The 27726-nt window shown below is 31.3% G+C and overlaps 1 protein-coding gene across 4 annotated transcripts in view; it reads left to right on the plus strand.

The window, feature by feature from the left end:
- COP1 (COP1 E3 ubiquitin ligase) overlaps positions 1-27726 on the plus strand; it is a 240146-nt gene that overhangs the window by 140788 nt on the left and 71632 nt on the right. For all 4 annotated transcript variants that reach the window (XM_051998899.1, XM_051998901.1, XM_051998900.1 and 1 more), the window contains 2 exons: positions 4945-5061; positions 26735-26852. In XM_051998899.1, the coding sequence (XP_051854859.1) occupies positions 4945-5061; positions 26735-26852 (235 nt within the window). The remainder of the gene's footprint in view (positions 1-4944; positions 5062-26734; positions 26853-27726) is intronic.

Genomic DNA, 27726 nt, shown 5'->3' on the forward strand with positions numbered 1-27726 from the left:
CCCAGTAAGTGATTTCATGTAGGCCTGGAGGCAGTGACAGCATTGAGGAAATCTCATTCAATTGAAGCTCTATCTCAGATTTCCTTATAAAAACTGCAACTTGGAATTCACTCCTAGCAGAGGTCCTAACATGCCATGCTATGCTATGCCATGCTATGCCAAGGAAACCTCTGCCCGCTGGAATAATATTCTTTTCCAGCGCTACCCTCTCTTTATCTCCCTTACTTATTTCCCCAACGAGAACTTTATGCCTCTCTGTTGAGATTTCTCTAAACTTTACTTCCCAATGCCTATAATAAACCTCTTTTTATCAGTCTAGCCTTTTCGGGTTCATAAATTCCTTTACGAAGAATCTCTCCGCCACCAGAATGGGATTCCCCAAACCTCCCTACCCATGCACCGAAACCCAAGGGGGTGTAGGGGAGTCTAACCTCTCCATTTGGTTCCCTGAACCCCTAACCTTCCACTAGACCTCATAATTTAACTCCCTGACCACCAGGAACCCTAACTTCATTTTGGTTCCCTGAATCTATCTCATCATTTGGTTCCCTGACAATCCTATAGATCTCATCATATTTTGATTCCCCAAAACTTAAAACCTCATCAATATGTATATTACATAGCATTTTTGTAGATGGGCAGACTATGTCCCAGAAAGATGGAAATGACTTTTATCTAGATTATATGACTAGTAAAGGGCAAATATACTGATAAATTCAAATCTTTTGCCTCTCAACCTTTTTTGTCTTCTTTTTCAAAGTATGTTTCTCTTCCAACCAATTGTTCATTTTATTTTGATCAGTATCCAGTAAAGTTTCCAGTTTACACATAATTTAGTCACTTTTAACCTTTAAAGCCTTTTTTAATTTATAGAAGTCAGTAGTATCATATTCTTTATTTATTAGATGGTTTAATTATGACTTGATACTTTTATTTTCTCCTATAAGTTCTTAAATAAATTTGATTGGACATTTGTTCATATGTATAAAATAAACCCTGCAATATTGCATGCTAAGAAATAGTATTTCCTTATAGCCAGTACCCTTTGATTTCATATTACCGGATCCTCTAGAGCAGAGCAGAATCTTCACCTGAAAGTAATTGTAAGTTAAAAATTCTCTGTTAAGGAGCTGTGAGAGTTTAAAATTATTTCTGCCACCAAGGAAAAACTTTCCCATATGCACAAATAGCTTAACAGTCAAAGCTATTAATGATTGCTCAGAAATGACAAATTAAATTTTCATGAAATATTTAAATTCTACAGTCTGCTGTCCCCTAAAATGTTTTTTAAACTCATTTTAAATGAAAGTCATTTAACATTACTTAAATATGTTTGACATTCATGCAGTAATTGGTAATTTTCCTTATAAAATGCTGCCTTTGTGAAAATTTCATATTACAGGGATATTTTAAATTGCTTTTAATAGATTCTATTATACTTTTTAATTCTTATTAAGTTCATGACTATACAATTAAGTGTTGTAAGTCTATATAAACAACTAACATTTTCATCATCTCTAGCTTGTATTGCATGTTAAGAAGCTGACAGCCTGTCCCTGATTAAAAAGAACAGAATTTTATATTCTAAACAATTTAGCTAATGATTCTGATATACCCAAATCTGATAAGTATTAGTTTGCTACTGACTACTAGCCCCTGGAGTTCCAGGCATATCATCCAATTTTTTCTTAAGAAAGGAATGTTTAGTGGGTAGTATCAAGCAAGTGGATAGGGGCAAATTTCTCATTTAAAATAAATACATTAAAATTGTTATATAGCTAAAATTGAATTTTGAAGGACCAACTTATTACCAATAGTAGTTCCATTGGACAGTTTAAAGAACTAAGAGGGAAAAAAAAAAATCCAAGATATAAAAAGAGGCTTCCAAGAGTGAAAGGGACCAAAAAATTAAAACAGGTTTATCATTTGTTAGAAATGAGTCTCCCCTGTTGTCTTGAATGCAAATTTAAAAGTCACTTTTTTGCAAAGATACATGATAAGTTAGTTACATGTTTTAAACAGAAGTGGATAGGGACTTTAGAAAAAAGAATGGGTGACACTTCAGAGTATATGTAGGGTGTTAGAGATATTTCATTATGAAGGAGTAAAATAGGTACCAGGCATGTTAAATAGAAATAGATTCAGGAAAGCAATTGATGTAAAAAGAATATTATATAGAAGTTATCTACATGACCCAGACAGGGAACTGTGGGAATTGAATGTGGATCACAACATAGTATTTTTACTTTTGTTATTATTGTTGTTGTTTGCCTGAATTTTGTTTTCTTTCCAATTTTTTTTCCCTTTTTGATCTGATTTTTCTTGTGCAGCATGATAGTTGTGGAAATATAGAAGACTTGCACACATTTTTAACATATGCACATTACTTGCTTTCTATGGGAAATTGTAGGGGAAAGGAAGGGAGGAAAAAAATTTGAAACACAAGGTTTGGCTAGGGTGAAGTTCAAAACTATCTGCATATTTTTTGAAAATAAAAATAAGAAAAAAGTTTGCTACATAAAGCAACCATGACAAGACATCTACGAGATTATAAAGTTTTGCTATCATGTGAATTAACAAGGAGAAAGATAAGCTCCTTAGTAGAATTTACAATTAACTAGGAGGAAGAAGCCATTAAAAGAAAGATCCTTACAATAGGTTTTGTACTGAAAAAGAGTTAGCAAGGAAAGGTGTGCTATTTGTGTGAATAGCTTTTTCTGGGGCTCTAGCAATTACAACACTGAGTCATAAATGAATAAGGTTTGCCTTTCAAGGTACACTAGTTTTAAAATCTCTGAGGAGCAGAGGCAGAATCTTTTAGAGAGATAAAAGTGGAATGTAGGTGCCAGGTGGAATCCACATAGCTAACTGACTTGATCTAAACCTGTCTAAAGATATGCTAATCAAGACAGTCTTAGAGTGTTTGGAGACAGTGGAGGCTGATAAGGTCATTAAGAAAGAAATTGACAGTTTCTGGGTAATAATAATCATTTTATTTATTAGGTGGGCTGGTAGTAAATTGATGTTTATTTGTTTCTCTCAATAACCAAAGATGTCGAGGGAAATCCTGAAGTTCCTTAAATCCTTTCTGAAAAGGAATTCCTCTGACAAGTAAAAATCAACTTTGGTAAACATTTAATGAGGTGGGTAGGCTAAAAGTCTTCAGTTCCTGCTGAGATAGAGGCTTGATCACAAAACTCAGCAGCTTCCAGCAATCTTGCAGGGAAGCCATTTCCATCTGGACCTCTGTGCTTGGTTTTTTCCTTCACAGGCTTGGTCAGTTTAAACTTTAATGGAGGAGATTAAAGAGAGGAGTTCCTTCCCTTAGGGTAAGAGCTCTGTCAGACTGGATTTTGCTTATCTTCTAAACAGAAATTAGGTCTCCTAGTCGGGTTGGTTTCCCTACAAAATTGACTAGCATGTCCCTTGAAGGCAGGAGCAATCTCTACAATCATGCCTTTCAGAGACTGATTGATCCTGAACATGAATTTGCATTTCTAGGAAAGAGAAGGAAAAAGGAAGGATCACAAATAAAATAATTATTAATATAATACAGTATTCATTTCTCTTAGTACCTGAGAATTGTTTTTCTATTAAAAAAATTGATGTGTTAGTCACTGAAACCTAACTTTAAGATATCATACATTACTAGAACTTAAAGAGGGATTTTTTTGTTTACTATTATATATTTATAATTCTTTTCTTTTTATTAGAATAACCATGGTATTTAAAATCCTAAGACCTTTAAGAGTCATCTGGAATTCCAAACCCTTCTGTTATGTTAAAGATTGTTTGCTGAAATCAAAAAAACTTAAAAAGTTTTACCAAAGCACTAGAGAGTAAAAAAGCCAAAATTGAAACCCAAATTCTCACTCCAAATCTAGTGATTTTTGTGTCATCATTTTAGGAGATTTACCTAGAAAAATTAATAATTAATATCTGTTACAAGACATTTATACTTTTAAATTTTCACTATAGAAGTTCCTTGTCATGTGTTTTATTTACTTATGACACATATAGTATAACTATCTTATTTATTTTTTGTTATTTGCTTGAATTTTTAAGCTCTCTTATAGAAAAAGGAGTAAATTATACAATGTAATTCCCAAAATAATTCATCAGGAAATATTACTTTAAATTTTCCTTTACTAATGTTACCTCACTCTACACTACCTTTCTTGCTTAATTTAATATTATAAAGTTTTAGCAGAGAAAATAACTATGTAGTGTGGAAGTGACTAATAAAATCAGGCAAGATAAACTTTTCAGAATGTCTTTCTAGATGACTTAAGAATATAAACTGTACAAAAAAAGGAGTTTTTTGGATATAAGCACTGACAAAATTGAATTCAATACTTTATTCTTCTCACACATCGAGTTTCTTTACTACTTTCACCACTCTTTGACTCTGTTCATATCAGTTCAGCCTGGATTGATTAGGTATCTGGTGCTCTAATGTTTATGACTATTTTAGGCTTAAAATCTCAGGATTCACCCTTGCAAAGAATAAATTAATTGTTTTTTATCTTGGAAAAAATAAATGTCAGTCTCCTATATTTAAGCATATTGAAATGATTTATACAGCTTTCTTTAGTAAAGTCTAAAAAAATAATGGATTCTAAATTGAATGATATAATAAGAAATGTTCCTGGCATCAGTTCATTCTCATCTATAGTGAGATAACAGATGATGCCTTTTAATATCCACTGATTCTTCATCTCATTTGATTCTGATAATAAAAATAGTGTGTTTTTGTTCAAACATGCTATTCTTTGCATTTGTTCAATTTAAACATATTTGGTTGTATAATTATAAAGTGTTTTTAATTCCCACAAGGATCTGTTGGGGTAGCAGTAAATCAGTTTTCCAGGTTGCAAAAACATTTCCAATTTTATTAATATATCTTTTTTTCCCCTCTTTTTTTTCTATTCTCTTTGCCCTTAGTGAAACTGTGGTCTACCAACCTGGACAATTCAGTGGCGAGTATTGAAGCCAAGGCAAATGTGTGCTGTGTCAAATTCAGCCCTTCGTCTAGATACCATTTGGCTTTTGGCTGTGCGGGTAAGTTTTTATGGATATCTATATTTTTTATGCACCTTTGAGTAGGTTGAATGGTATAAGGACTGGTGAGTAGTAGGAGAAATCCAAAAATGTGACTTATTAATTTTAAGTCCCATTTAAAATTTTGATAGATGTTATACTAAAGATATTTTATGCCTTTTTTACATAGTGAAAAAGTATGAGTCAGGAGGTCTGGATTAAGTAATAAGTAATGTTAAATTAAGTATTTAAATATTAAGCATTAAATAATAATAAAGAATAAAAACTTAATTGTAACATGTATGTAATGTATATGTAAAAACATTGTGTTTATAATACTTTAAATGAGTGTCTTTATTTAATTGCTCTTTTATTTAAAGGAGAATGGGATGTATCTTTATAGCTATTATTTTACTAGAGCCATGGTCTCATGAATATGTTCTCTTATCTCCAACCTATCTACACATTTTCATCCTGTTATTCTTGTGTGTCTCCTCCCATTAATTTTCTGTAAGACATATGCAGAATTTTGGAGCTGTCCAGTAGTACCCTTCAATATTTTATGTGTACCAGTATAACATTGAAGATGGATAATTCTTATTCTTAGCTCTTGATACATGAATGTTTACCTCTTTTACTGAACATAAATTTCTTATATATACTTTATGCTGCTTTTCATGGACAAGCTATTATTTGTAATACTCAGAAGCCAACTTGGGACCATCACATGCTTTTTTGTTTGCTTTCTATAATACTTGTAACTTTCACTTCCAAATTGTATAATTGTGTTAATAAGTCAGTCAATAAACATTTTATTAAGCATTTAATATGTGCTAGATATTGTGGTAAGTTCTGGGGATGCAAAAAGAGGTAAAAGGTGTTCCCTTCTCAAGAAATTCACAATCTAACGGGAGAGACGTTATAAGAGGTAAATATTCACTTGGTTTTCCTTGTATGGATTGGTAAGGCAGGCCTGTCAGATTTGTGATTTTTACTTTTGAGGTCCTTAGTGGTATATGCAGTAAACAAAATGTCATTTGCAGAAATGATTTGGAGTGATGTTTTTCCTTCCCACTTATATTTGGTTGAACATTCTCAGTAACGGTGTCAGCCATCTTTGGCTAGTATATACTCCTCTATTTTATTCTTTGTTATTAGTAATCAGGAGATCATTTTATAACATTATTTCTGTGATTGCACATATCAAGAAATTATATAGGATTTAACCTTATACATGGACATTTTCTTTTTAAATTAGATTCTTAGATAATTGCATTTTATTTTTTTAAATCAAATGCTATTTTTAACAAGTTTCTCCCAAAAAGTACAGGGGGACATTCTGTTTCCTATACTTGAAAATCCTAAACTTATAAAGTCTTTATAGTGCAACTGCAAAGAATCTGATAATCTGTTACTAATGGGGAAAAATAACTACATGCTCTCATAATGATAGTAAAGTGTATTATCTTTATATATAAGGGAAAGTCTGTTATTGATCTAAGTAATCTATTGATCTCAAGCCCCATTTCTATCTACATAATTATTTACAATTGGTAAATGAATAATTATATTTTATTATACTGAAATCACAGATTTTTGTTTTAGTCATACTTTATTCATAAGAATAATGTATTATCTGTAACTTCTATAATGATTCAAAGCAGCTATACTATTGTGTAATGTAGGATTATCCTCTTAAAGGTATTTATTAAATCTTATTTGCTGATGATGTGCTTCATAAAAGAAATGGATTAGGATGTGAAATATACTACTTAGATTTAAAAGATAGATATCATGTGGCCCCAGTCATTACAGTTTAATATTTGCTTCAAGGGTTCCTACTTTTACTAAATGATTGTTACATTTATAATGACAACAATTGTTTTGGGGTTTTGTTTTTTTGCTTCTCTGCCCATTGTAATTCATACTTCATATTTTCCTATTGTGCCAAGAATTCTTTCATCCATTTCTGCTAATTTAAAATTGTCTATACTGTCACCTATTAATAGAATATGAATGAGTGAATGAAGAAGTGTTTATTAAGCACTTACTATATATTTTGCATTGCAGATTCAAATCATACTTGTTAGTATTTTAAGTTAGTACCTATCCAACATAGTGGCAGCTAATGGGTAGAGCCTTGGGCCTGGTGTCAGGAAAACCTAATTCTAAGTCAGCTTTGGGCACTTAGCTTACCAGCTGTGTAACACTGGGCAAGTTGTTTAATTTCTAGGTGTCAAGGAAGCAAGCTAGATCATTCAGTGAGAAGAAGGTTGGACTTGATATTAAGAAGACCTGAGTTCAAATCCCACCTCAGAAATTTACTGGCTATGTGACCCTGGGTATGTCCCTTGACCTCTGTTTGCCTTAATACATTGAAGAAGGAAGTGGCAAACTATTCCATTATCTTTGCCTAGAAAATCCCATGGACAGTCCTGGCTAGCTGGTCGCATGAGGTCACATTGACTGAATGATTAAACAGCAGCATATAGCATTTTAAAGCTTGTAGCACTTTAATAATAACTCACTTAATCCTCTCCACAATCCTAGAAGGTTGGTGCTGTTATTATATCCCCATTTTTCAAATGAGTAAATGGTCTGAAAGAGGATTGGTGACATTTAAGTCACACAATTAATATCTTAAAGGTAAAATTTTGGATTCAATTCTTTCAGCTTCCAAGTCTAACATTTTATCCATTTTACCACCCCATGCTTCTTTAAAAAAAAAAAAAAAAAAGACAATTTTGACTCTAAAGGAATTCATCTTGTAAGGGGAAAGAACGTGTAGAGGACATTTCAGCTACAAGTCAGATGGAATGATCCAGCAATCTTTAGGCTTCATGTCAAAGCAGTTTTTAATGGATATTTTGGGGTGCCATTTGTACTGATAGAATTATATATGCTTGAACTATTTAATAATACTTACTACTTTGATGATGAAATTTACTATAGTTTGCCTCTCCCTTTCCTCTTCTCCCTATGCAATTCTTTTTTTTTTTTCCATCCCCTCCCCCCCCTTTTTAATAGCAAGTCAAAGTCATATTGTACCCACACCCTTCAACTTTGGATACTCCTTTTAATTGTCTTAAAAGAGATACATTACTCAAAATTTACAAGTATTATCTTCCCATGTAGGGGTGGTAAATAGTTCAATCTTTTTGAATAACATGTTTGCTTTTTTCTTTCGTATTTACCTTTTTATGCTTCTCTTGAATCTTATATTTAAAGATCAAATTTTCCATTCAACTCTGATCATTTCATTAGGAAAGTTTGAAAGTCCCCTATTTTATTAAATATCCATATTTTCCCCTGAATGATTATGCTCAATTGATTATTGGTTGTAATCCAAGCTTCTTTCCCTTCCAGAATATCATATTCTAAGCCCTCTGATTAATGTAGGAGCTGTTAAGTCCTGTTTAATCCTGTCTGTGGCTCTTTGATATTTGAATCATTTATTTCTGGCTGTTTGCTGTATTTTCTTCTTGACTTGATAATTTTGTAATTGGACTGCAGTATTGCTTGGAGTTTTCATTTTGGGGTCTGTTTTAGGAGATTATTGATGTATTTTACCCTCTTGTTCTTAGATATCAGGGCAGTTTTCCTTGATGATTTTTTGAAAGATACCATTCAGTCCTTCCCCTACCTATTCCTCCCCCTCACCTTTTTTTTTAAATCATGGACTTTAGGGAAGTAATTCTTAAACTATTTCTCCTGGATCTGTTTTCTAGGTCAGATCTTTTCCCACTGAGTTATTAGACATTTTCTTCTGTTTTTTACATTATTTTGATTTTTTTTGACTCATTCTTGATTTCTCAGAGTCATTAGCTTCCATTTACCCAATTCTAATTTTTAAGGAATTATTTTCTTCAGTTAGCTTTTGTACTTCCTTTTCCATTTGGCCAATTTTATTTTTAAAGGATTTTTCTTCAGTGGATTATTTTTTTTTCTATTTGGCCAATTTTATTTTTTTAAAGTCATTGTTTTCTTTAATAATTTGGTGTTGTCTTTTCCAAATTGTTGATTTTTTTTTGGATAATTCTCCTACATAAATCTCATTTTTCCCTCATTTTTCTTCTATTTTTTCTAATTGATTTTTAAAATCTTTTTTGAGTTCTTCCAAGACACCATTTTGGGTTTGAGACCAATCTCTTTTCAAATTTCACATGTAGGCCTTTTGACATTGTTGTCTTCATCTTTCTGGTTGCCATAGTAACTTTTTATAATCAGGGATTTGGGCAGGGGGGAGGAGGGGGGGAGGAATTTTTTAAAAAGTTGAGCTCTGCTCTTGGGATAGAGAGGGAACTGTCCCAAGTTTTAAGAAAACTTTCTTTTCACTCCTTACTATTTATTCTAAGGAATTCTGTGTTCAGTTTGGTTTCTCTTTTTTATTTTCCCTTTGGTTTCCTTATTTCTTCAACTATTTATAAACAATCCAATTAAATGAAAGTATCAGATTCAGTAAGAAAAAAAAAAGGCCCACAATCTGTTACTTACAAGAAACACATTTAAAAACAAAGACAAAGAATGCAAATCTAAAAATAAACATTTAATTTAAAAAGTACAAATAAGAAAAGATAAAAATGAAAGCTTTTTTTTTCATATTAGCACATCAAGTGATTCCAAAAAAAGGAGTAATTTGTAATTAAGTTATCATACAAAGCAAAAACTAACATTCAGAACATAAGTAGGGATAAACAAAGAAACCACATTATGCTCATTTATCATAATTAAAAAACCTTAGTATCCCATGCCTTAATAAAATTCATAAAGGAAAAATTAACTGGATTATAAGACATATGTAACAGTGGCTGGAGATTTCAATGTCCCTCTAAATTTTTAATAATTCTAACAAACATAAATAAGGAAATATAGAGCTGAACAAATTGCATGAGAAATAGAGCCAATAGAATTGCTAAAAAAAAAAATTATGAGTTTCTGAGCACCTTGTGGAACTTTTATAAAAATTTGTCATGTATTATCTATAGAGATAATACAAATTGAATGAGAAAAGGCAAAAATAATAAACATTTCCCTTATAGATTATTACACAATAAAAAAATCACTTCAATGACCATAAATAAAAAAATAAAGGTCTAAATTGATACATAGCAAAGAAATTCTAAATATTGTGTAGGTCAAAAAAATAGAAACAGTGAATAATGTGAAAGTTATAATGAAACAACGTATTCAGTTTTCTGAGATGCGGCTAAAGAAGTCCTCAAAAGAAAAAATATATATATTCTAATAAGCATGTAATGACATAATTGAAAAAGAGATTATTACTCTTTTTAAAATGTATTTTTTAAATTTGAAAGCCTTTTTTTTTTTTAAAGCCAAAAACTGTGTCAAGTCGAAAGGAATAGAGAAAGGGTTTAACTATCTTTTTTGGACTGAGGGAAAAGCCATCAAACTAGCTTCTGTCTTAGATATTAATAAAATATTCTATTTGCATGCTTACTGAATTGAAACATAATAAAATTATAATCATTTTTAGATACATGCAGATAATCTAATACTTTTTCAAAAGGTATAACATCCCACCCCCTCCCGAAGTTAGTGATATAAGTTATGAATGAACTTATAATCATTGCTGTGCCTCATTGTAATGCCTCAGCAATAACACTGCCTTTGGCATTTATTTTCTGACAGCACTAATCAAATTTCAAGATTTTGAATGGATTTTCTGTGTTGTATACTATTCTCATCAAGATTATATGTAAATATAAAGTTTGAATATTAATTTTCATACTACCTCCAGATGCCTAAACATACGTAAAGTATTTGTTTTCTGTCTCCATCTTTACTCCTATTCTCTCTCTCTCTCTCTTGCTCTCGTTTTTATTATTATTATAGCTTTTTATTTACAAGTTATATGCATGGGTAATTTTACAGCATTGACAATTGCCAAACCTTTTGTTCCAATTTTTCCCTTCCTTCCCCCCATCTCCTTCCCTAGATGGCAGGGACCAATACATGTTAAATATGTTAAAGTATAAATTAAATACAATATAATTATACCTGTCCAAACAGTTATTTTGCTATACAAAAAGAATTGGACATTGAAATAGCATACTATTAGTCTGTGAAGAAAATCAAAAATGCAAGCGGACAAAAATAGAGGGATTGGGAATTCTATGTAATAGTTTATAATCATCTCCCAGAGTTCTTTCACTGGGTGTAGCTGGTTCAACTTATTACTGTTCTATTGCAACTGATTTGGTTCATCTCATTGCTGAAGATGGCCAGGTCCATCAGAATTGATCATCATATAGTATTGTTGTTGAAGTATATAATGATCTCCTGGTTCTGCCCATTTCACTCAGCATCAGTTCATGTAAGTCTCTCCAGGCCTTTCTGAAATCATTCTACTGGTCATTTCATACCAAACAATAATATTCCATAACATTCATATACCACAATTTATTCAGCCATTCTTCAACTGACAGGCATCCACTCAGTTTCCAGTTTCTGCCCACTACAAAGAGGGCTGCCACAAACATTCTTTCACATACAGGTCCCTTTCCCTTCTTTAAGATTTCTTTGGGTTATAAGCCCAAATCTAGTAACACCTAGATCAAAGGGTATGCACAGTTTGGTTCCAAATTGCCCTCCAGAATGGCTGGATGTATTCACAATTCCACTAACAATGTATCAGTGTCCCTGTTTTTCCACATCCCCTCCAACATTCTGCACTATCTTTCTCTGTCATTCTAGCCAATCTGACAGATGTGTAGTGGTATCTCAGAGTTGTCTTAATTTGCATTTCTCTGATTAATAATGACTTGGAGCATCTTTTCATATGGCCAGAAATAGTTTCAATTTCTTCATCTGAAAATTGTCTGTTCATATCCTTTGACCATTTATCAATTGGAGAATGGCTTGATTTCTTAATTAGCATCAATTCTCGGTATATTTTGGAAATGAGGCCTTTATCAGAACCTTTGACTGTAAAAATGTTTTCCCAGTTTACTGCTTCCTTTCTAATCTTGTTTTCATTAGTTTGTCTTCATTTGTTTTGTTTGTACAAAAACTTTTCAATTTGATATAATAAAATTTTCTATTTTATGGTCAATAGTGATCTCTAGTTCTTCTTTGGTCATAAATTCCTTCCTCTTCCATGGGTCTGAGAGGTAAACTAATCTCATTCTTTATGCCTAGGTCATGAACCCATTTTGACCTTAACTTGGTGTACAGTATTGTGTGGGTCAATGCCTAGTTTCTGCCATACTAATTTCCAATTTTTCCAGCAATATTTGTCAAATACTGAGTTCTTATCCCCAAAACTGGGGTCTTTGGGTTTGTCAAACACTAAATTTGGTAGAACAACAAAAAAGAATTCAAAAATCAAATGAGAGACATTGAGGAAAGAGTAAAATAATAATAAAAATCAACAACAACAACAAAAATCCCAAGACTATGAAAACGTTAACCAATTAGAAAAACAATATATAATCTTAAATATTAAAAGAAATCTTTGAAAATGAGATTTGGGCAGGGAGGATTCTGGGAAAATGGCAAAGTAGGAATGCAAATTTCAAGCTCTCCCTACTTCCCCCACAAATAGGAAAAATGTGTTACCTCAGGATGAACATGCCGGTGAAAAATCAAGACAACTTGGGACAGAATAGAGGGCCTTCTTATATAACCTGAGAAGGTCCACTGAAAAACCTGGGATTAACCTGTCTGACGTGAAAACACCTATGGGCTTGCTCCTTGGAAACATAAAGTGAAGATCCCTTGGGCTAGCTGGGTATGGCTCGACCCTCTGCAAGAAGCATAAGAGACTTTCACTTCCCAGACTTTTTTTGGAGTTGGGGTCTGAATCTAGAAAGACTGAGGGAACTTCCACTGATTGGGAATGCGAGGTGCAGCTGTGCTTCTGAGATAAGGCCCAGGTGAGAAGGAATCAGCACCCAGTGAAATGCAGAAGCAGAGGGGCAGGGTACACTGATGGCTGTGGCACTTGAAGGATGGTAGAGTTCTTTATAAGGTGGTTGCTGATCAAAAGGGGAAAGCTCAAGTAAGCTTGAAGTACCATTCTCCCACCCCACAATTAACGGTGCTTGTACAATACTACTTATTTTAAAAAATGATTTGGCAAAGAAGAAAGAACTCCCACCAATGAAACATACCGTGGGAACAGGGAAGATGGGTGTTCATCTAAAGAGGAGGACATTTTAGTAAAAAAGAGCATCTACCCCATAGAGTAATGTGAAATGGCTCTTTGCTCAGAATTTATGGAAGTTAAAAAATTTAAAAATCAAATGAGAGATAGGAAAACTAAAAAGAAAAAAAAATCTCAGAAAAACAAGATTATGGAAAAAAGTTAACCAAGTAGAAGAGGAGGTACAGTTTCAAAGATGAAAATAATTCTTTCAAAATTAGAATTGGGCAAGGAGAAGCCAGCTATAAGAGACCAAGACATAATAAAACAGATTATAAAGAATGAGAAAATAGAATGATAAACAACTTAAAAGAAAAATGACATCTGGAGAACAGATCAAGAAGAGAAAATATAAGAATTGAACTGCCAGAAAGTTCTAACTAAAAAGAGAACTTTGATACAGTAAGTATCCAAGAAAATTATCCTGGGGTGATAGAACATAAGGGAAAAGTAGAAATGGAAAAAAATCTACCGATCACTACCTCAAAGAGATCCTTTGTGGAAAAACCACAGGAATACTATTGCCAGTTTTTGAAATCCTAATTTCAAAGAGAATTTTGCAAGAAACGAGAAAAGCAATTCAAATAACAATGGAGCTGCAATTAGAATTGTACAAGATTTACCAGCAGCTGCAATAAAAGATCACAGGTCCTGGAATCATATCTACTGACAAAAGAGCAAGGCCTGCAGCCAAAAGATATCCAGCAAAGTAAATTTAAATGAGAAAAAAATTGACATTCAATGAACTTGCACACTTTAAGGATTTTCTGGTAAGCAAACTCTAACGTAAGAGAAAAATTAACATAACCAATATGAAAGATTAATTTTAAAGAACTTAACATGGAAAAAGTGTTTTAAATATGGATAAATTATTTGATTTCTTACATGTGTATTAAGACATCAATAGGCTGGCTCACAAGAAAGGTTGGCAGAGTTAAGGTAAAAATAGTAATGTTATATAAGTGAGGTACAGAGGAAGAATAGACACAGAGGCATGGGGCTTGTAGTTCTGAAATCCTAGTCAGATTGGAGATGGGTTTAATAGGTAATATTACATATCTAGCATGAAGGCATAGCACCTTCCAAAATTTATAAAATAATGGGTTAAAGTGATGGGCAGATTGGGAAGCAAAAGATGAGGGAAGATGAGGAATCCTTGGTTGGGGGAAGTTAATAGCTAGGCAAGTTATGGAGTAGAATTTAAAGAGGCAGCAGGAGTAGGAAGGACGTGTGTATGTGGAGTGTAAGTATGTGTATATATCTATTTATGTTTACATAAATATAAATTGTAGCTTGCTTGAGGGTGGGGGGAGAATGTAAGAGGGGAAAAAAAGTTTAAAAATGAGCAGCAGAGAACCAAAGGACAATTTACAATGAAATAAAGAAAAAAATGGACATTTCGTGAATATAATTTCTAATACTAAAAATATGCACATACACATACACACATATACACTTTATTGACCTAGTAATTTGTTATATAGTTTGAATCCTTCCTGATGTTCTGCTAGGTATATGACAATGTTTCTTTTGTTTTGCTTTATTTTTTGTTTTTCTTATTCCATTTTTTCAAATAAATTAAAAAAAAAGAAAATGAGAATTTGGCAAGGGAAAGTTAGTAAAGTTGTAAGAGACTAAGAAATAACAAAACAATATAAAGAATGAAAAAATAAAGCAGAATGTGAAACATAAGAAAAGTAACACATCTGGAGAATAGATCAAAAGGAGAAAAAATAATTGGACTACCTGAAAATTGACTAAAAAAAAAATCATGACACAGTAATGCAAGAAATAATCCAAGAAAATTGTACTGGAGTGATAGAACATGAGGGGAAAGTAGAAATAGAAAAAAAAAATCTACCTCAAGATTCTTTGTGGAAAACACCCCCCTTTCCCCTCCTGCCAAATTTTGAAACCCCCAAATGAAAGAGAAAATTTTTCAAGAAACAAGAAAATTCAAATACAGAGGTCCTGGAATCATATATATAGGCAATCAAAAGAACTAGACCTGTGGCCAAAAATAGCACATCCAGCAAAATCATCCATAATATCATATTAAAAATGTATGTTCAACAAACCTGCAGATTTTCAGGACTTTTTAACCAAACTCAACTCAATAGAAAATTTAACATTTAAAAACGAATATAAGATCAGTTTCAAGCAACCTTAAGTGGACAAATTATTTTACATGGAAATATATACCATATGTTTAAGTTGATATCAGCAATTGAGAAAAAGAAAGATTGGGACAGAGTTGAATATGATAAGACTTTAAAAAGCAAAAATACTTAAAAAGGTAAAAATAATTTATATTAAACTTATGATGTGTAGAGGAAGGAAAAAAAGAAATTAGAGGTGGGAAGAAGGGTTTTTCTGAAAACCTCATGTTGGGAATGGGTTAAATAAGCAACAGGGTGTATATAAAGTGCTAACATTCCATATAATGCTTTTCTATAAAGAAATGAGAGGAGAGATGGGAAAAGGGGAAGCAAAAGGTGGAAGAAGATGAGGGATCCATGGATAGGAGAAAGTTAAGTAATATCAAGGCAAGTCAAGGAGCAGAATTAAAGCAGAAGAATGAACAAGGATAGGAAAAAAGAGATATATGCACACATTACGCAAGAATCTGGAGTACAGTTTATTAGAAAAGAAAAAAGTATAGCTAGCTATTCACTGATCTTAGACAAAGTCCAACTTAAAGAATCAGTTAAGAGAATGCAGCTAAATGGTGCCATAGATAACACACTGGCCTGGGTCAAAAGGACCTGATTTCAAATCTGACCTGAGACAGAACACTAGCTGAGTGACCCTGGCCCTCTGGACAATTAACCCCAATTGCCTTTCCAAAAAAAAAAAAAAAAAAAAATTCGAGAGAAATTTATATTATAAAAAAATTTTTAGATGCGTGTTTACATGTGGGTAAATGTATATACCTGTCTGAATATATATAGATATGAATGCATGTTGGTCTATGTGTGTGTGTGTGTGTGTGTGTGTGTGTGTATATACACACACACACACACACACACACACATATATGTATATATATATATGAGCAGGTCTATGAGTAGGTGTGAATATATCCATATATATATATATATGTGTATGTACATATATATATATATATACACACACACACACATATACACATATAGGGGGATAATGTGCAGCTCTGTGTGTATATGTGCACATGTATATATCTGCATATGTATACAAAAATATATTAACTATAGAACTTTGGGGGAAATAAGGGGAGGGGAAGAAAGAAATGAAAAAGAATAAAGTAAAAAAAAAAAAAGTGCCCAGCAGAGAACAGAAGAAGAACCTACAATGAAATAAAGAAAAGATGGACACTGATAATATAATTTCTTATATTATACATCTTTCCTTAAACTAGAAAGTTATATCTTTTGAATCCTCTCTGATGCTTTGCTGGGCACATGAAAATGTTCTGTTCTGTTTTTTTTTTTCTCTTTTTCTACTCTGGTTTATATTTTTAAAAATATAAAAGAGGATTATATTTGAAACTGTAACTTTGTTATATGAAGTTCAACATGTTTTTTTTTAAGTTTGTGATATATTTATTAAGTTAATTCCAATTCTGTCTTGTTTATTTTTGTCTTTCTGTTAACTTACATTCTCTTCTTTGCAGTTTGAGATATTTTATATATGTTTTACAATATTTTATATTTTATACATTTGATGGTGATTGTGTTATTAGAATGTGATCTCCTTGAAAGTAGACTGCCTTATTTTTCTATTTGTATCCTCAGCACTTAGTACAGTATTTTGCACATAGTAAGCTCTTGATAAATGTTTTATTTCTTCATTTATGTGCAAACAAAAAATTCCAAGTCAAAATCTACGAAGTTGTTCCTTACGTATAGTTTCTGGACTAATTGGAATAGCTACTTAATCTCAAACTTATTTGAACTACAGTATTTCTTGGAGCTCTTACTATTTTAAAAAAATAGATTTTCCTGTGTATCTTTTAATATTGCCTATCCCCCATTTTTTGGGCATCTTCATTCCATGCCCTTTTCCTTTTCATTCCCAGTCCCCAATTAGAAAAATTCTTTTGTAAAAATAAACATAATCTCACAAAACAAATCCACCACACATTATTATCCATATTTGAGAAATGTCTTGTTTTCATCTAGCCCATTTTTTTCTGTCAATAACTAGGAAACATTATTCATTTGAAGTTATGGTTATTGCATTACTTAGAGTTCTTAAGTACTTGAAAGTTGTTTTTCTTTAGAATGTTGTATTTTTTTCCTTATTCTCTGTCATCTCAAATCTTCCCCAACTTTCTGAATGCCATTTTTTGTAGCATAAAAATATCCTATTACATTTATATGTCATAATTTGTTAAACTATTCTCCAGTAAATAACTATTACTTATTTTCTAATTCTTTACTACCAAAAAAAATTGATCTGAATATTTTTGTACATAGAGGTTATTTTTTTTCCTGACTTTTGCTATTTCTGGGTAAAGGGATATTCACAGGTTAGTAATTTGGGAATATAGTTGCAAATTGCTTTATAAAATGGCTGGACTAATTCATGCCTATACCAGCACTGTTTTAGTTAATCTGTCCTTCCATCAGCCCCTTCAACAGTCATTTTCTGATTTTGTCATCTCTATCAATCTGACAGTTGTAAGATACAACATTTGAATATTTATTGTATATTTAATCAATAGTGATATAAAACATGTCTTCATATTGTGATTGCTTGCTTTTCTCTTAAGAAATGACTTAAGAACATTTGTTTTTATGATGAATAGTTCTTATTCTTGTATAGTTGCTATTTTTAGTTAAAGCATATATCAAGAAAAGGTTGGTTTTATTCCTATAATTTTGTTTTAATATTTTAAATATTTTTATTTTAATATTGTAAAAAGGTTTTTTTTTTATTCTTTCATATAGGCAGGTGACTTATTATTTTTTTTGCTATTAATATGGTGACCACTCTTTTGTTTAGAATTTTCTTACTAACCCTGTATTTTTGATACAAACTCTTCCTGGCTATGGTGTATAATCTTTGATATTTTGCTTTGATTTCTTTGCTAATATTTTATTTTATTCATTTATTTATTTTAATATTTTTGTATTGATATTTTTAGACATTATAACTTTGTTGTTCTACTTTTTCCTGAAGTAATATTCATTGGGATAATACTAATGACAAAAAATGGTATGATATGATGGGATAAAAAAGAATTTCATTTAGAAAGTAAAATCATTCAAGTTTTCCTGTTTGCTTGTTCCATTTTGCTGATATCAATCTCTAAAATTGCTGTAAAGCCTCCTAAAAAAAGATCCATTATATAATTATTGTCTGTCCAGATAGGAATTACCAAGTAGATTTTGCCTAAAGATTATGATATACAGTTGTGTGGACGACCCCTTAGTGTTGACAACCTCATCACTAAAAGCATGATAAATAACAGGTGAATTGAATTGCAGTTGAATAGAAGTAAAACAGACTGGTTTGCATTTAGGAAATCATATAATACCTTTTTAGGCACTAGCTTCCTTCTATTGTTTTTTTTTATTATTATTATAGCTTTTTATTTACAAGATATATGCATGGGTAATTTTTCAGCATTGACAATTGCAAAACCTTTTGTTCCAACTTTTCCTCTCCTTCCTCTACCCCTTCCCCCAGATGGTAGGTTGACCAATACATGTTAAATATGTTAAAGTATAATTAGCTTCCTTCTTAAAGATTTATTTTTATTACTTTTTATTATCCTTCCCTAACCTCCCCCCCAAAAAAACAAAACAAAACAAAACATAATTACTGTGACAGAAATGAATGGGAGCCTTGAGGGAGAAGAATCAATCACTTAATAAGCACCTGATAGGTGTTTCACCTCACTGATACAAAAACAAAATGCCCTCAAGGAATTAAAATCCTTTTAGAGGAGACAATAAAACCAAACAGGTGATATTTAAGCTGACTTTGACTTTCCAGAGAAGTCAGCATTTTGTGGTAATTCTTTGGAAATTTTAAATATTACTGTCAATATATGGCTACTTTGGCAGATACTAAAATATATTGGAAGCATCTACTTACCCCAAATTATAATTTAATTTTAATTTTTGCTGAGGCAGTTGTGGTTAAGTGACTTACCCAGGGTCACACAGCTAGGAAGTGTTAAGTGTCTGAGGCCAGATTTGACCTCAGGTTCTTCTGACTTCAGCACTGGTGCTCTATCCACTGTGTTACCTAGCTGCCCCCCAAATTATAATTTGAAAAGCACAAGGCCCCAGGAAAGCAAAACTATCAAATATTTGTATAACTAACAAAATCCATTCAGTATAAAGAGGAAAAGGTCAGATTTTGCATCTTCATAATATGTGCTTTATCAAAAGGATTCCACTTTTAGCCTCTTAAAATCATGTGTTCTGTAGGAAATCATTGCAGATTATGAAATATTTTTGAAAAACTCACGTTCTTGGAAAATGTAGATGACTTTTCATTTTTTTATATCTTTATTTCATTGTATCACTTTCTATTTGTAAAGTTGGACTTCTTTTAAAATACTAACCATCATAGGGTCTTAAGCCATCTAGAAATAGAACATTATCTTATTGAGAAAATAAGATGTATACAAGAAGCGATGATAAAATGTAAAAGTTTTCTATAGTAAAGGAAACAGATTTAGATGAATTAAGGGTAACACAAATTCATGATAAATCTAGAGCTTGGTGAAAACAACCATATATGACAATTCAAAAGTCAAACATGTAAGTGCTTTTTTCGCCTTATTTAAAATTTGTACTACATAGATGACTTTGTGAATAATATATAGACATCCGTAAAAATGGCTTTTTTCACTGACAGTTGACTGCAATCTGTTTAATCCCTTGTTTCATGAATGAAATGCTTAAAACATTGATATTCCTTCAGACCTTGTTAGTATTCTTGTATGTATCATGAACGTGCTAATGTTGCCCAAATTTTAGTATGTGTGCTTAGAATATCACCTTGTGAAGTATTATTTGCTAAAATAGCATTAGTTTATTATAATCAGCAATAATTATTTTCTATCAAAATTTATCTTATAAATCTGGTTTTTCATGTTCTAAATTTTTTGTTCTTTTTTCACGAGCTGAAATATTTTCCTTTGAGTCAGTGGTTTTAAATGTGTATGAAATAAGTAATCAAAATCTCATTCCACACATATTCATTTCATATAGATATGAAGTTTTATTGAACATCTATAAATTGGAGAATATAAAAATATGTGCCAATTTAGAGGCAGCTGATTAAATAGAGGATAGAGCACTGGGCGAGGAGTCAAGAAGACCTGATTCAAATCTAACCTTATATGTACTAGCCACATGATCCTGGGCAAGTCACATAACTTCTGTTTGATTCAGTTTCCTGTGTTGCAAAATAGGAACAATTATAGCACCTATCTTATAGGTTTGTTGTGATAATTAAATATGATGTTTGTAAAAAAAAAAATTACTTAGCACAGTGCATGGTACACTATCCACTGCTATACCTAGCATGAAGTAAATTAAAAAGTAATCTTATACCATAAGCTCATGCTTCAGTGGACAAAGATCACCTGATTTTCTTCAAAGCTAAATCAATCTTAAATCTTATTAAGTCTTAATATTGTGTATAACCAGTATGTCTTAAAATTTGTAATCTTATGTTTTTGTTTTGTTTTCTGAAGACATTCTATGAATTATTTTCTGTGTTCTGAAGTTCTAGGAGATTCTTTTCTGTTAAATAACATTTTGATGTTAAGTTTTTTTTTTTCTCTATCATTTTCTTCTAGGAGACTTGTGACCCTTAGATTATTTTCAGACTTTCTGTCCCAAAATGAGTATGTTTTACTTAAAGGATATGCATATGTATTTTTTAAAAACATTATTGTGTTTTGTTTTCTTCTTGTAGGTTGTACATTTTTGTGTTTTCTACTTTCACAATTCTCATTCCTTTTTTTTAATCATTCAGGAACAGTATATGTTTTTTCATGTACTCCTTACATTCCACCCTTTCTTATTAAACACTGAATAGTTTTCCCTTGCTTTGTAGTATTTCTTCACAGATGTCTGAATTTTTTTACTAGCTCAGAAACTATATTTCCGTCTGTTGCTACCGTTTTTCCTGCTGATTATATATGCTCATGTTTGAACATTTTTGCTCAAAAATCTAGACTCTGGTCCCACTTATTTTTTTTCCTCGTGCTTACTTTCTGACTATAATTTCTTTAAAGCTGGATCTCAAAGTATATTGGCCTCTTTGCTGGGAATTCATAGTTTACTAACTTAAGTCTATGCCTCAAGTGACTTTTTGGTGTACATAATTAGCTATAGCTGGATACTATATTCTTCTTCTCAGGTTTAATTCTTGAAAGTAAAGAAATTAATTCTTAAATTTTTTTATGCTGTCCTCGCTCACTCTACTTCCTCACCTATTAATGATAATTAGGATGATCTTTACTAATTAAAATCATCAAAATAGAAATTGGTACGAAGATGCAAACATGTCTTTTACCTTACCATGAATGGCAGGAAAGAGACAATCAGATGGGGAACAAGTAGATAAGAAGAAGCCAGCTTGAAAATAATGGAATGTCTGTACCGATATAGTGAGTTTTTTGCTTTGTTAATGATACACAAAGTATCAAATCAAGATGAAACTTAAAATAGAAATTAAAATGGAACTCAGCATTCTTGAGATACTTTCTGCTACCTTAGTGGCCAAAAGTTACTATATTGTAAGGAAAGTGTCTGCTTTCTATTTTTTCTTTCATTATTAATATTATTATTAGTAAGTAATAATGTGCTTTTTATATATGAACAGCTCTTTTAGTCTGCCCTCAGTAAAAATAAGTACTGTTCTTCACTATTAAGTTGATACACATCCATCCCAAATCATGTTCATTATATTTATAAACTTAAAAAGTATTTTCAGCAGACATGTTTGATGAAAATTATTATTTTGCTCAGTCAGTTCATTTGGTGAACATATTGGGAAGTGGTGCTTTTAGAAACTTCAATAAAATAAAATTGACTTTTTAGTTTTTCAGTAATGAAAGGAAAATTATCCCACTGATGTAAATTGTGTGTGCGTGCTGGTGTGTGTGTGTATATTTGGAAAAATAAATGGTGGTATACAAGGCTTATTTACCATTGATACCTAAGATAACATGATTTACTATTATGCTTAGAAATATACTATACTTAGAAAGAACTAGAGTTCTTTGGTTCCTATCAGGGTGTGTGTGTGTGTGTGTGTGTGTGTGTGTGTGTGTGTGTGTGTGTGTTTACTGAAATGGTTAAATAGGTGAAATATTTGATAAGTAAATAGTGAGAAAAAAGTAAGTCTTCTTGTAAATCTCAATTTACAATTTTAATGGATTCAGGCTACCTCAAGTAGTTAATAGGTATGTATGCCCAGTTTTGATTTAATGCATATTTCAAACATGTAAATATTTCCTACTCCGAGATTGCATAAATCATAAGTAACTATAAGTAAGTTGAGATGAGTATAGGAGTGTTTTTCACTGCTTCCTATTGTAATTTGTCATTGTCAAATAGAATATATAACCCAACAAAGATTTGAATTCAGTTACTGTTATGTAGGAGGACAGTATTCTTCTTTGGTCAGTAGTTTCTATAAGGTTCCTAGAATTTAATTTTTCTGATTTGCTTTGGCTTTCAAGAGCCTCTGTTTCTTTAGCAGTTGGTATTTTTATCTTGTTTTGAGAAAGCCCATATAAATTAAAATAAATGGTATCTTTCAGTTGTGAAATTAAACCTACTCGGTACAATTTTGATGAGTTTGAACAAGCATTATATGTTTCCTGTATATAATAAACATCAGTTGAATAAGGGGGAGAGGGAGGAAGTCAGTCAAGATAGCACTTTACTAACTAAAATAATCCATTGATAATTAAGATGATAGGTTTATCCCAGTAAGCTTTGTCCTGGATTTGTAGTTATGGGCTGGTGTGTTGTGCATGAGCCCAGCACAGATCCACATTCTTCTTTCTTACCACCACTTTCCAACTTTGCCTTAGTGTTCTTGCATTTATGACGTACTCTCAGTGTAGCCAATACTGTTTTGGACAATTGGAAATATGAAAATTATAAAATGAGTAGCAGTTTCTTTCTCTAAAACATTGTGTGCATGCTTCTTTGCCTTCTTTGTCACTGTTCAAAGTAATAAGAAGTACTCTGTAATTTACTAGATCCAAAAAAAAAATGAGTTCAAAAATTAACCAGAAGGTTATGCATCCTTCCACATTTAAAGAACAGAGGCTCAAATGAGGTTAAAATGTAGTAATTTTGAGGCTTATCATAGCTATTTTAAGAAACCTATGTCTCTGGGTATTGTCAGGGCACTTCATTGTTTATAGAATTCTGAATAGATATAGCTAGAGTATCTTTATCTTTTTTTTAAATTAAGCATTTTCACTCCTTTTTTTTTTTGTTCCATTTCAGTTGTACAATGACAAAAATTACTTACTTGCTTATTTTTTTAAAAAATTAACTAATATGCATTCCAGCAAAGTAGAGTCTCACCTTAGCCATCATATACTTCATCTTTAGTTCATGGACATCATGTTTTGTCATGGCATTAATCATAATTCCTAAGTCTTTCAAAGTTATTTTCATTTTAATTGAAATTTTAAATTTTATAATTATTTATAAATTATTTTATAATTTGTTTACTTGGTTTTACTCAATTTACTATGGAATAATTCATATAAGACCTTCCATTTTTTTTGAAACTGTTTAATAATTTCTTATTGTGAAGTATTATTACATTAAATTCATGTACCATTTCCTAATGATGATTATCCTCCCATTGTCCCCAGCCCTCCACTTTCTAGTTTGCAATGCTTAGCACATAGTAAACACTTAAAAATACTTGCTGATTGACTGTAATCATAAAAATGCTGTTATATATAATAAGGAAATAGTGGAGTAATGTCTTGCCATTTTACTTCGTTTTGGTGAATAGTTCCAAAATAATCTTCTAGATCTTAATTAAGGTATCACACAAGTTCAAAATAGAACTCATCTTTCACTCTAAATTCTTACTTTTTCCAAATATGCTTTTTGCCATTACAGGCATCACCATCCTTCCAGTTTTCCAGTTCATAGTTTTGTTTTGGTTCAAATTCTAATAAATTTGAATCAAGTTTTTGCATATTTTGGATATGAAATCTTTATAATAGAAACTTGCTTCAAAGATTTTTTTTTTGCCATTACATATGTCCCTTTTGATTTTAATTGCATTATTTTTATTTTTGTAAATACTTAAAAATTTTTATAATGAAAATTTGTCATTTTTATCTTCTGTGATATTTTTTATCTTTTGTTTGATCATTAACCTTTTTCACATTCATAGATCAAATAGTCCTTTTTTTGGATAGGATTATATTTGGATAAGTAAATGTTCATGAGTTAGAGATTTAACGAAATCTCTGATACCTATATTTTCAAAACCATGGTATTAGTAGGTTCTTTTATAATTTTAGGTATACTGAAATTGTTTAAAAGTCTTTGGAAAACATTTACTAATCAAAATTTTTACTTAATCATTCATTAATATTCATGGAGGCCAAGAAAGTTTTATAGCATTTCCTAGATTTGATCTCAATCTGAATGATTTTTATCACTAGACTTTGCTAGTACTAATTTTTGGTACATTGCTATTCTATTGACAACAGACAGAAAGTAATATTTTTTTCTGTTTATCTTTCAGAAGAAGGAATAACATTTTTTTCAAAAAAGAAAAATGGATGAAAATATTTCCTATGCACATAATGGTACATTAAAAGAAAAATATAACAATGGGAACAGTATTTAGAACTAACAGGGTGCATCCATAAAGATAAACTCATTTTACTGATATGTAAACTCATATCTAGATAAAGTAAGTGCTCAGTCCTTGACATGGGGCATTCTGTAACTTTGCCTGGAAGATCCAAATCTTAAATCACCTCAAAAAATTGATAAAATGCATATAAATAGAACATGCCAAACTCTTTTTAGGTTATATTTACTTTATATCTGCAGAATTCTCTCTATGCCTGTCTCTTTCTTTTTCAGTCATGGAAGTTTCCTCTCTTGGTTTGTTCTTTTGTTTGATTTTACATCCATATATATTTTTTTAAATGTAAATTTCTGTTTTGCCTTTTATAATGTTCCTTAGTTTACCCTTTTTGAAATTTAAATCTACTTTCTTTTCTCCAAGAGACTCATCTAGGAAAAATATTTTGCTTTCCAGAGTAGATTTTATGAAAATAAAAATTACGTTGCCATTGAATGATATGAATAGTTTTGTTGCAGGTTTAGAATCTCACATTTTTTCCGTCTGTTATATAATCTTTTTTTCTATCTTAATTTATAATATGTTATATATTTGTTAAAATCTCATCTCCTTATATAACCCTGTAACAGTATTGATTTTGTTGTTTACTGAATATTTTTAGCCTTTTCAGTAACATTAGTAATCTCAATCAATTTTAAGGTGACTTTGGGGACATTGTTATTTAGGAAGTCAGAGGAAAGAGAAAATATAACAAATTACCTAATTTTACATTTTATATTAGCCATAAAGGAAGAGACTTTATTTTGTCAAAATTAACTTTAAAATCCATCTTTTGGTCCCTATCTGCCTTGAATGTTAGCAGAGTTTATTGCTTTGTCTGGGGTTGGGGGGCGGGGGAGAAATTCCCTTTAATAGTTAGAGTCCCTAAAATAAAGGTAACATTAAGAGGTAGTAACAAAAGAACTTAAGTTCTTGATTAACCTTTCTGGATTGAAAGGATTTTGGATCTTGAATGAAAATGGATACTTGAATGTAAATTTAAAGTTACTGGCAGTTCTGATCATACTCACATAGTTTCTGACATTATTGAAAATGCATAATATAGTGTGCAGAAGATAGCTAGAAAGTACAATACTTAATTAATAAAAATATTTTTTTTCAAAAATTAGTGATATATATTGGATTTAACATATATTTTAACATATTTAACATGTATTGCATGACCTGCCATCTAGGGGAGGGGAAGGAGGGGAAAATTTGCAATACAAGGTTTTGCAAATGTCAGTGTTGAAAAATTACCCATGCATATGTTTTATAAATAAAAAGCTTTAATTTAAAAAAAAAAAAAAAAAAAGAACAAGGAAAAAAGTTACTGATAGTATGTGTAGTAATAAAATCTATTCTAGATAATTGTGAAATTTTTTTTTTTTGAAAATTGACAGGGGAATTTCTTTTCAAGTATAGTTGGTTGATGTTTCTTTTTTGATTTTGGGATATTTTTGTTCATTTAGTATTGTTTCCTAGGAATGATGTAAAAATGATTTTTTTAAGTCATTAATCAAGTCTTTATTATGTTGTATTTTCTGGGGATTACTAGTTTAGCATAATTTGTCAGAGTTTTGGGCCATAAAATATCAAAACCATCTAGCAAAGCTCACTATCTGTCTTTTTTTTCCATTCATTGCATTTATTGGTGCTTTTTCCCTGCTATAGATCACTGTGTCCATTATTATGACCTTCGCAACACTAAACAGCCCATCATGGTGTTCAAAGGACATCGAAAGGCAGTTTCCTATGCAAAGTTTGTGAGTGGGGAAGAAATTGTTTCTGCGTAAGTATTTCTGTCTTCTTGGGTTGAGCCTAACATGAGTAAATCTCCCATTGTTTACTAGATTTTTTTTTTTTTTTTTTTTTTGCATATGAGTCTTTCTGACATTGACATCTTTGCCTTTTTTTTTTGAACAGTGTATATAATGTTGGGATTTCTAGATTTGAAAAAGAAAATGTATTCTAGTTTGTTGAATTTTTTTCTTTCCTTATGGTACAAATTAAGAAAAAATAACAACCTGATAATTTTGTCATCAAGTGCTCTAATTTCTTATCATCCACCACGTGCTTTAATTTCCTATTGGAAATCATTTATTAAGTGCCTACTATGTGACAGGTATTATGCTGAGCCCTAGGAATACAAAGAAAGACAAAATAGTCCCTATTTTCAAGGAGCTCATAATCTCAAGAGGGGCAACATGAAAGAAAGTTATTAATATTAGAGAAGAATTGAAAGTTTTCTTGGCAGAAGATGTGACAACCTTGAAGGAAGTCAGGAAAGAAAGAAAAAAAAGAGGAGGGAGAGAATACCAACCATGCAGGAACAGTTAATATAAATGTATTAAGTTAGGAGATAAAGGATCTTATTCAGTAAACAGCAAGGAGGCCATAGTTAATGAATATATGGAAGGTAGTAGTGTACAAGAGGACTGGGAATATAGGAGATAATCTTGGTTAATAAGGACTTTAAAAGATAGAGATTTTCTTGTTTAATCCAGGAGGTTATAGGGAGTCACCAAAGTTTATTGAGTATGGGAGAGAGAAATAGTCAGAATTGTGCTTTAGTATACTCCACTTGATACCTAAATGAAAGATTAAAGTGAAGTGAAGAGAGACTTGAAACATGGAGAGTAGGCTACTGTAACAGTCTAAGCATG

Source organism: Antechinus flavipes, chromosome 4, assembly GCF_016432865.1.
Source record: "Antechinus flavipes isolate AdamAnt ecotype Samford, QLD, Australia chromosome 4, AdamAnt_v2, whole genome shotgun sequence".
Lineage (NCBI taxonomy): Eukaryota > Metazoa > Chordata > Mammalia > Dasyuromorphia > Dasyuridae > Antechinus > Antechinus flavipes.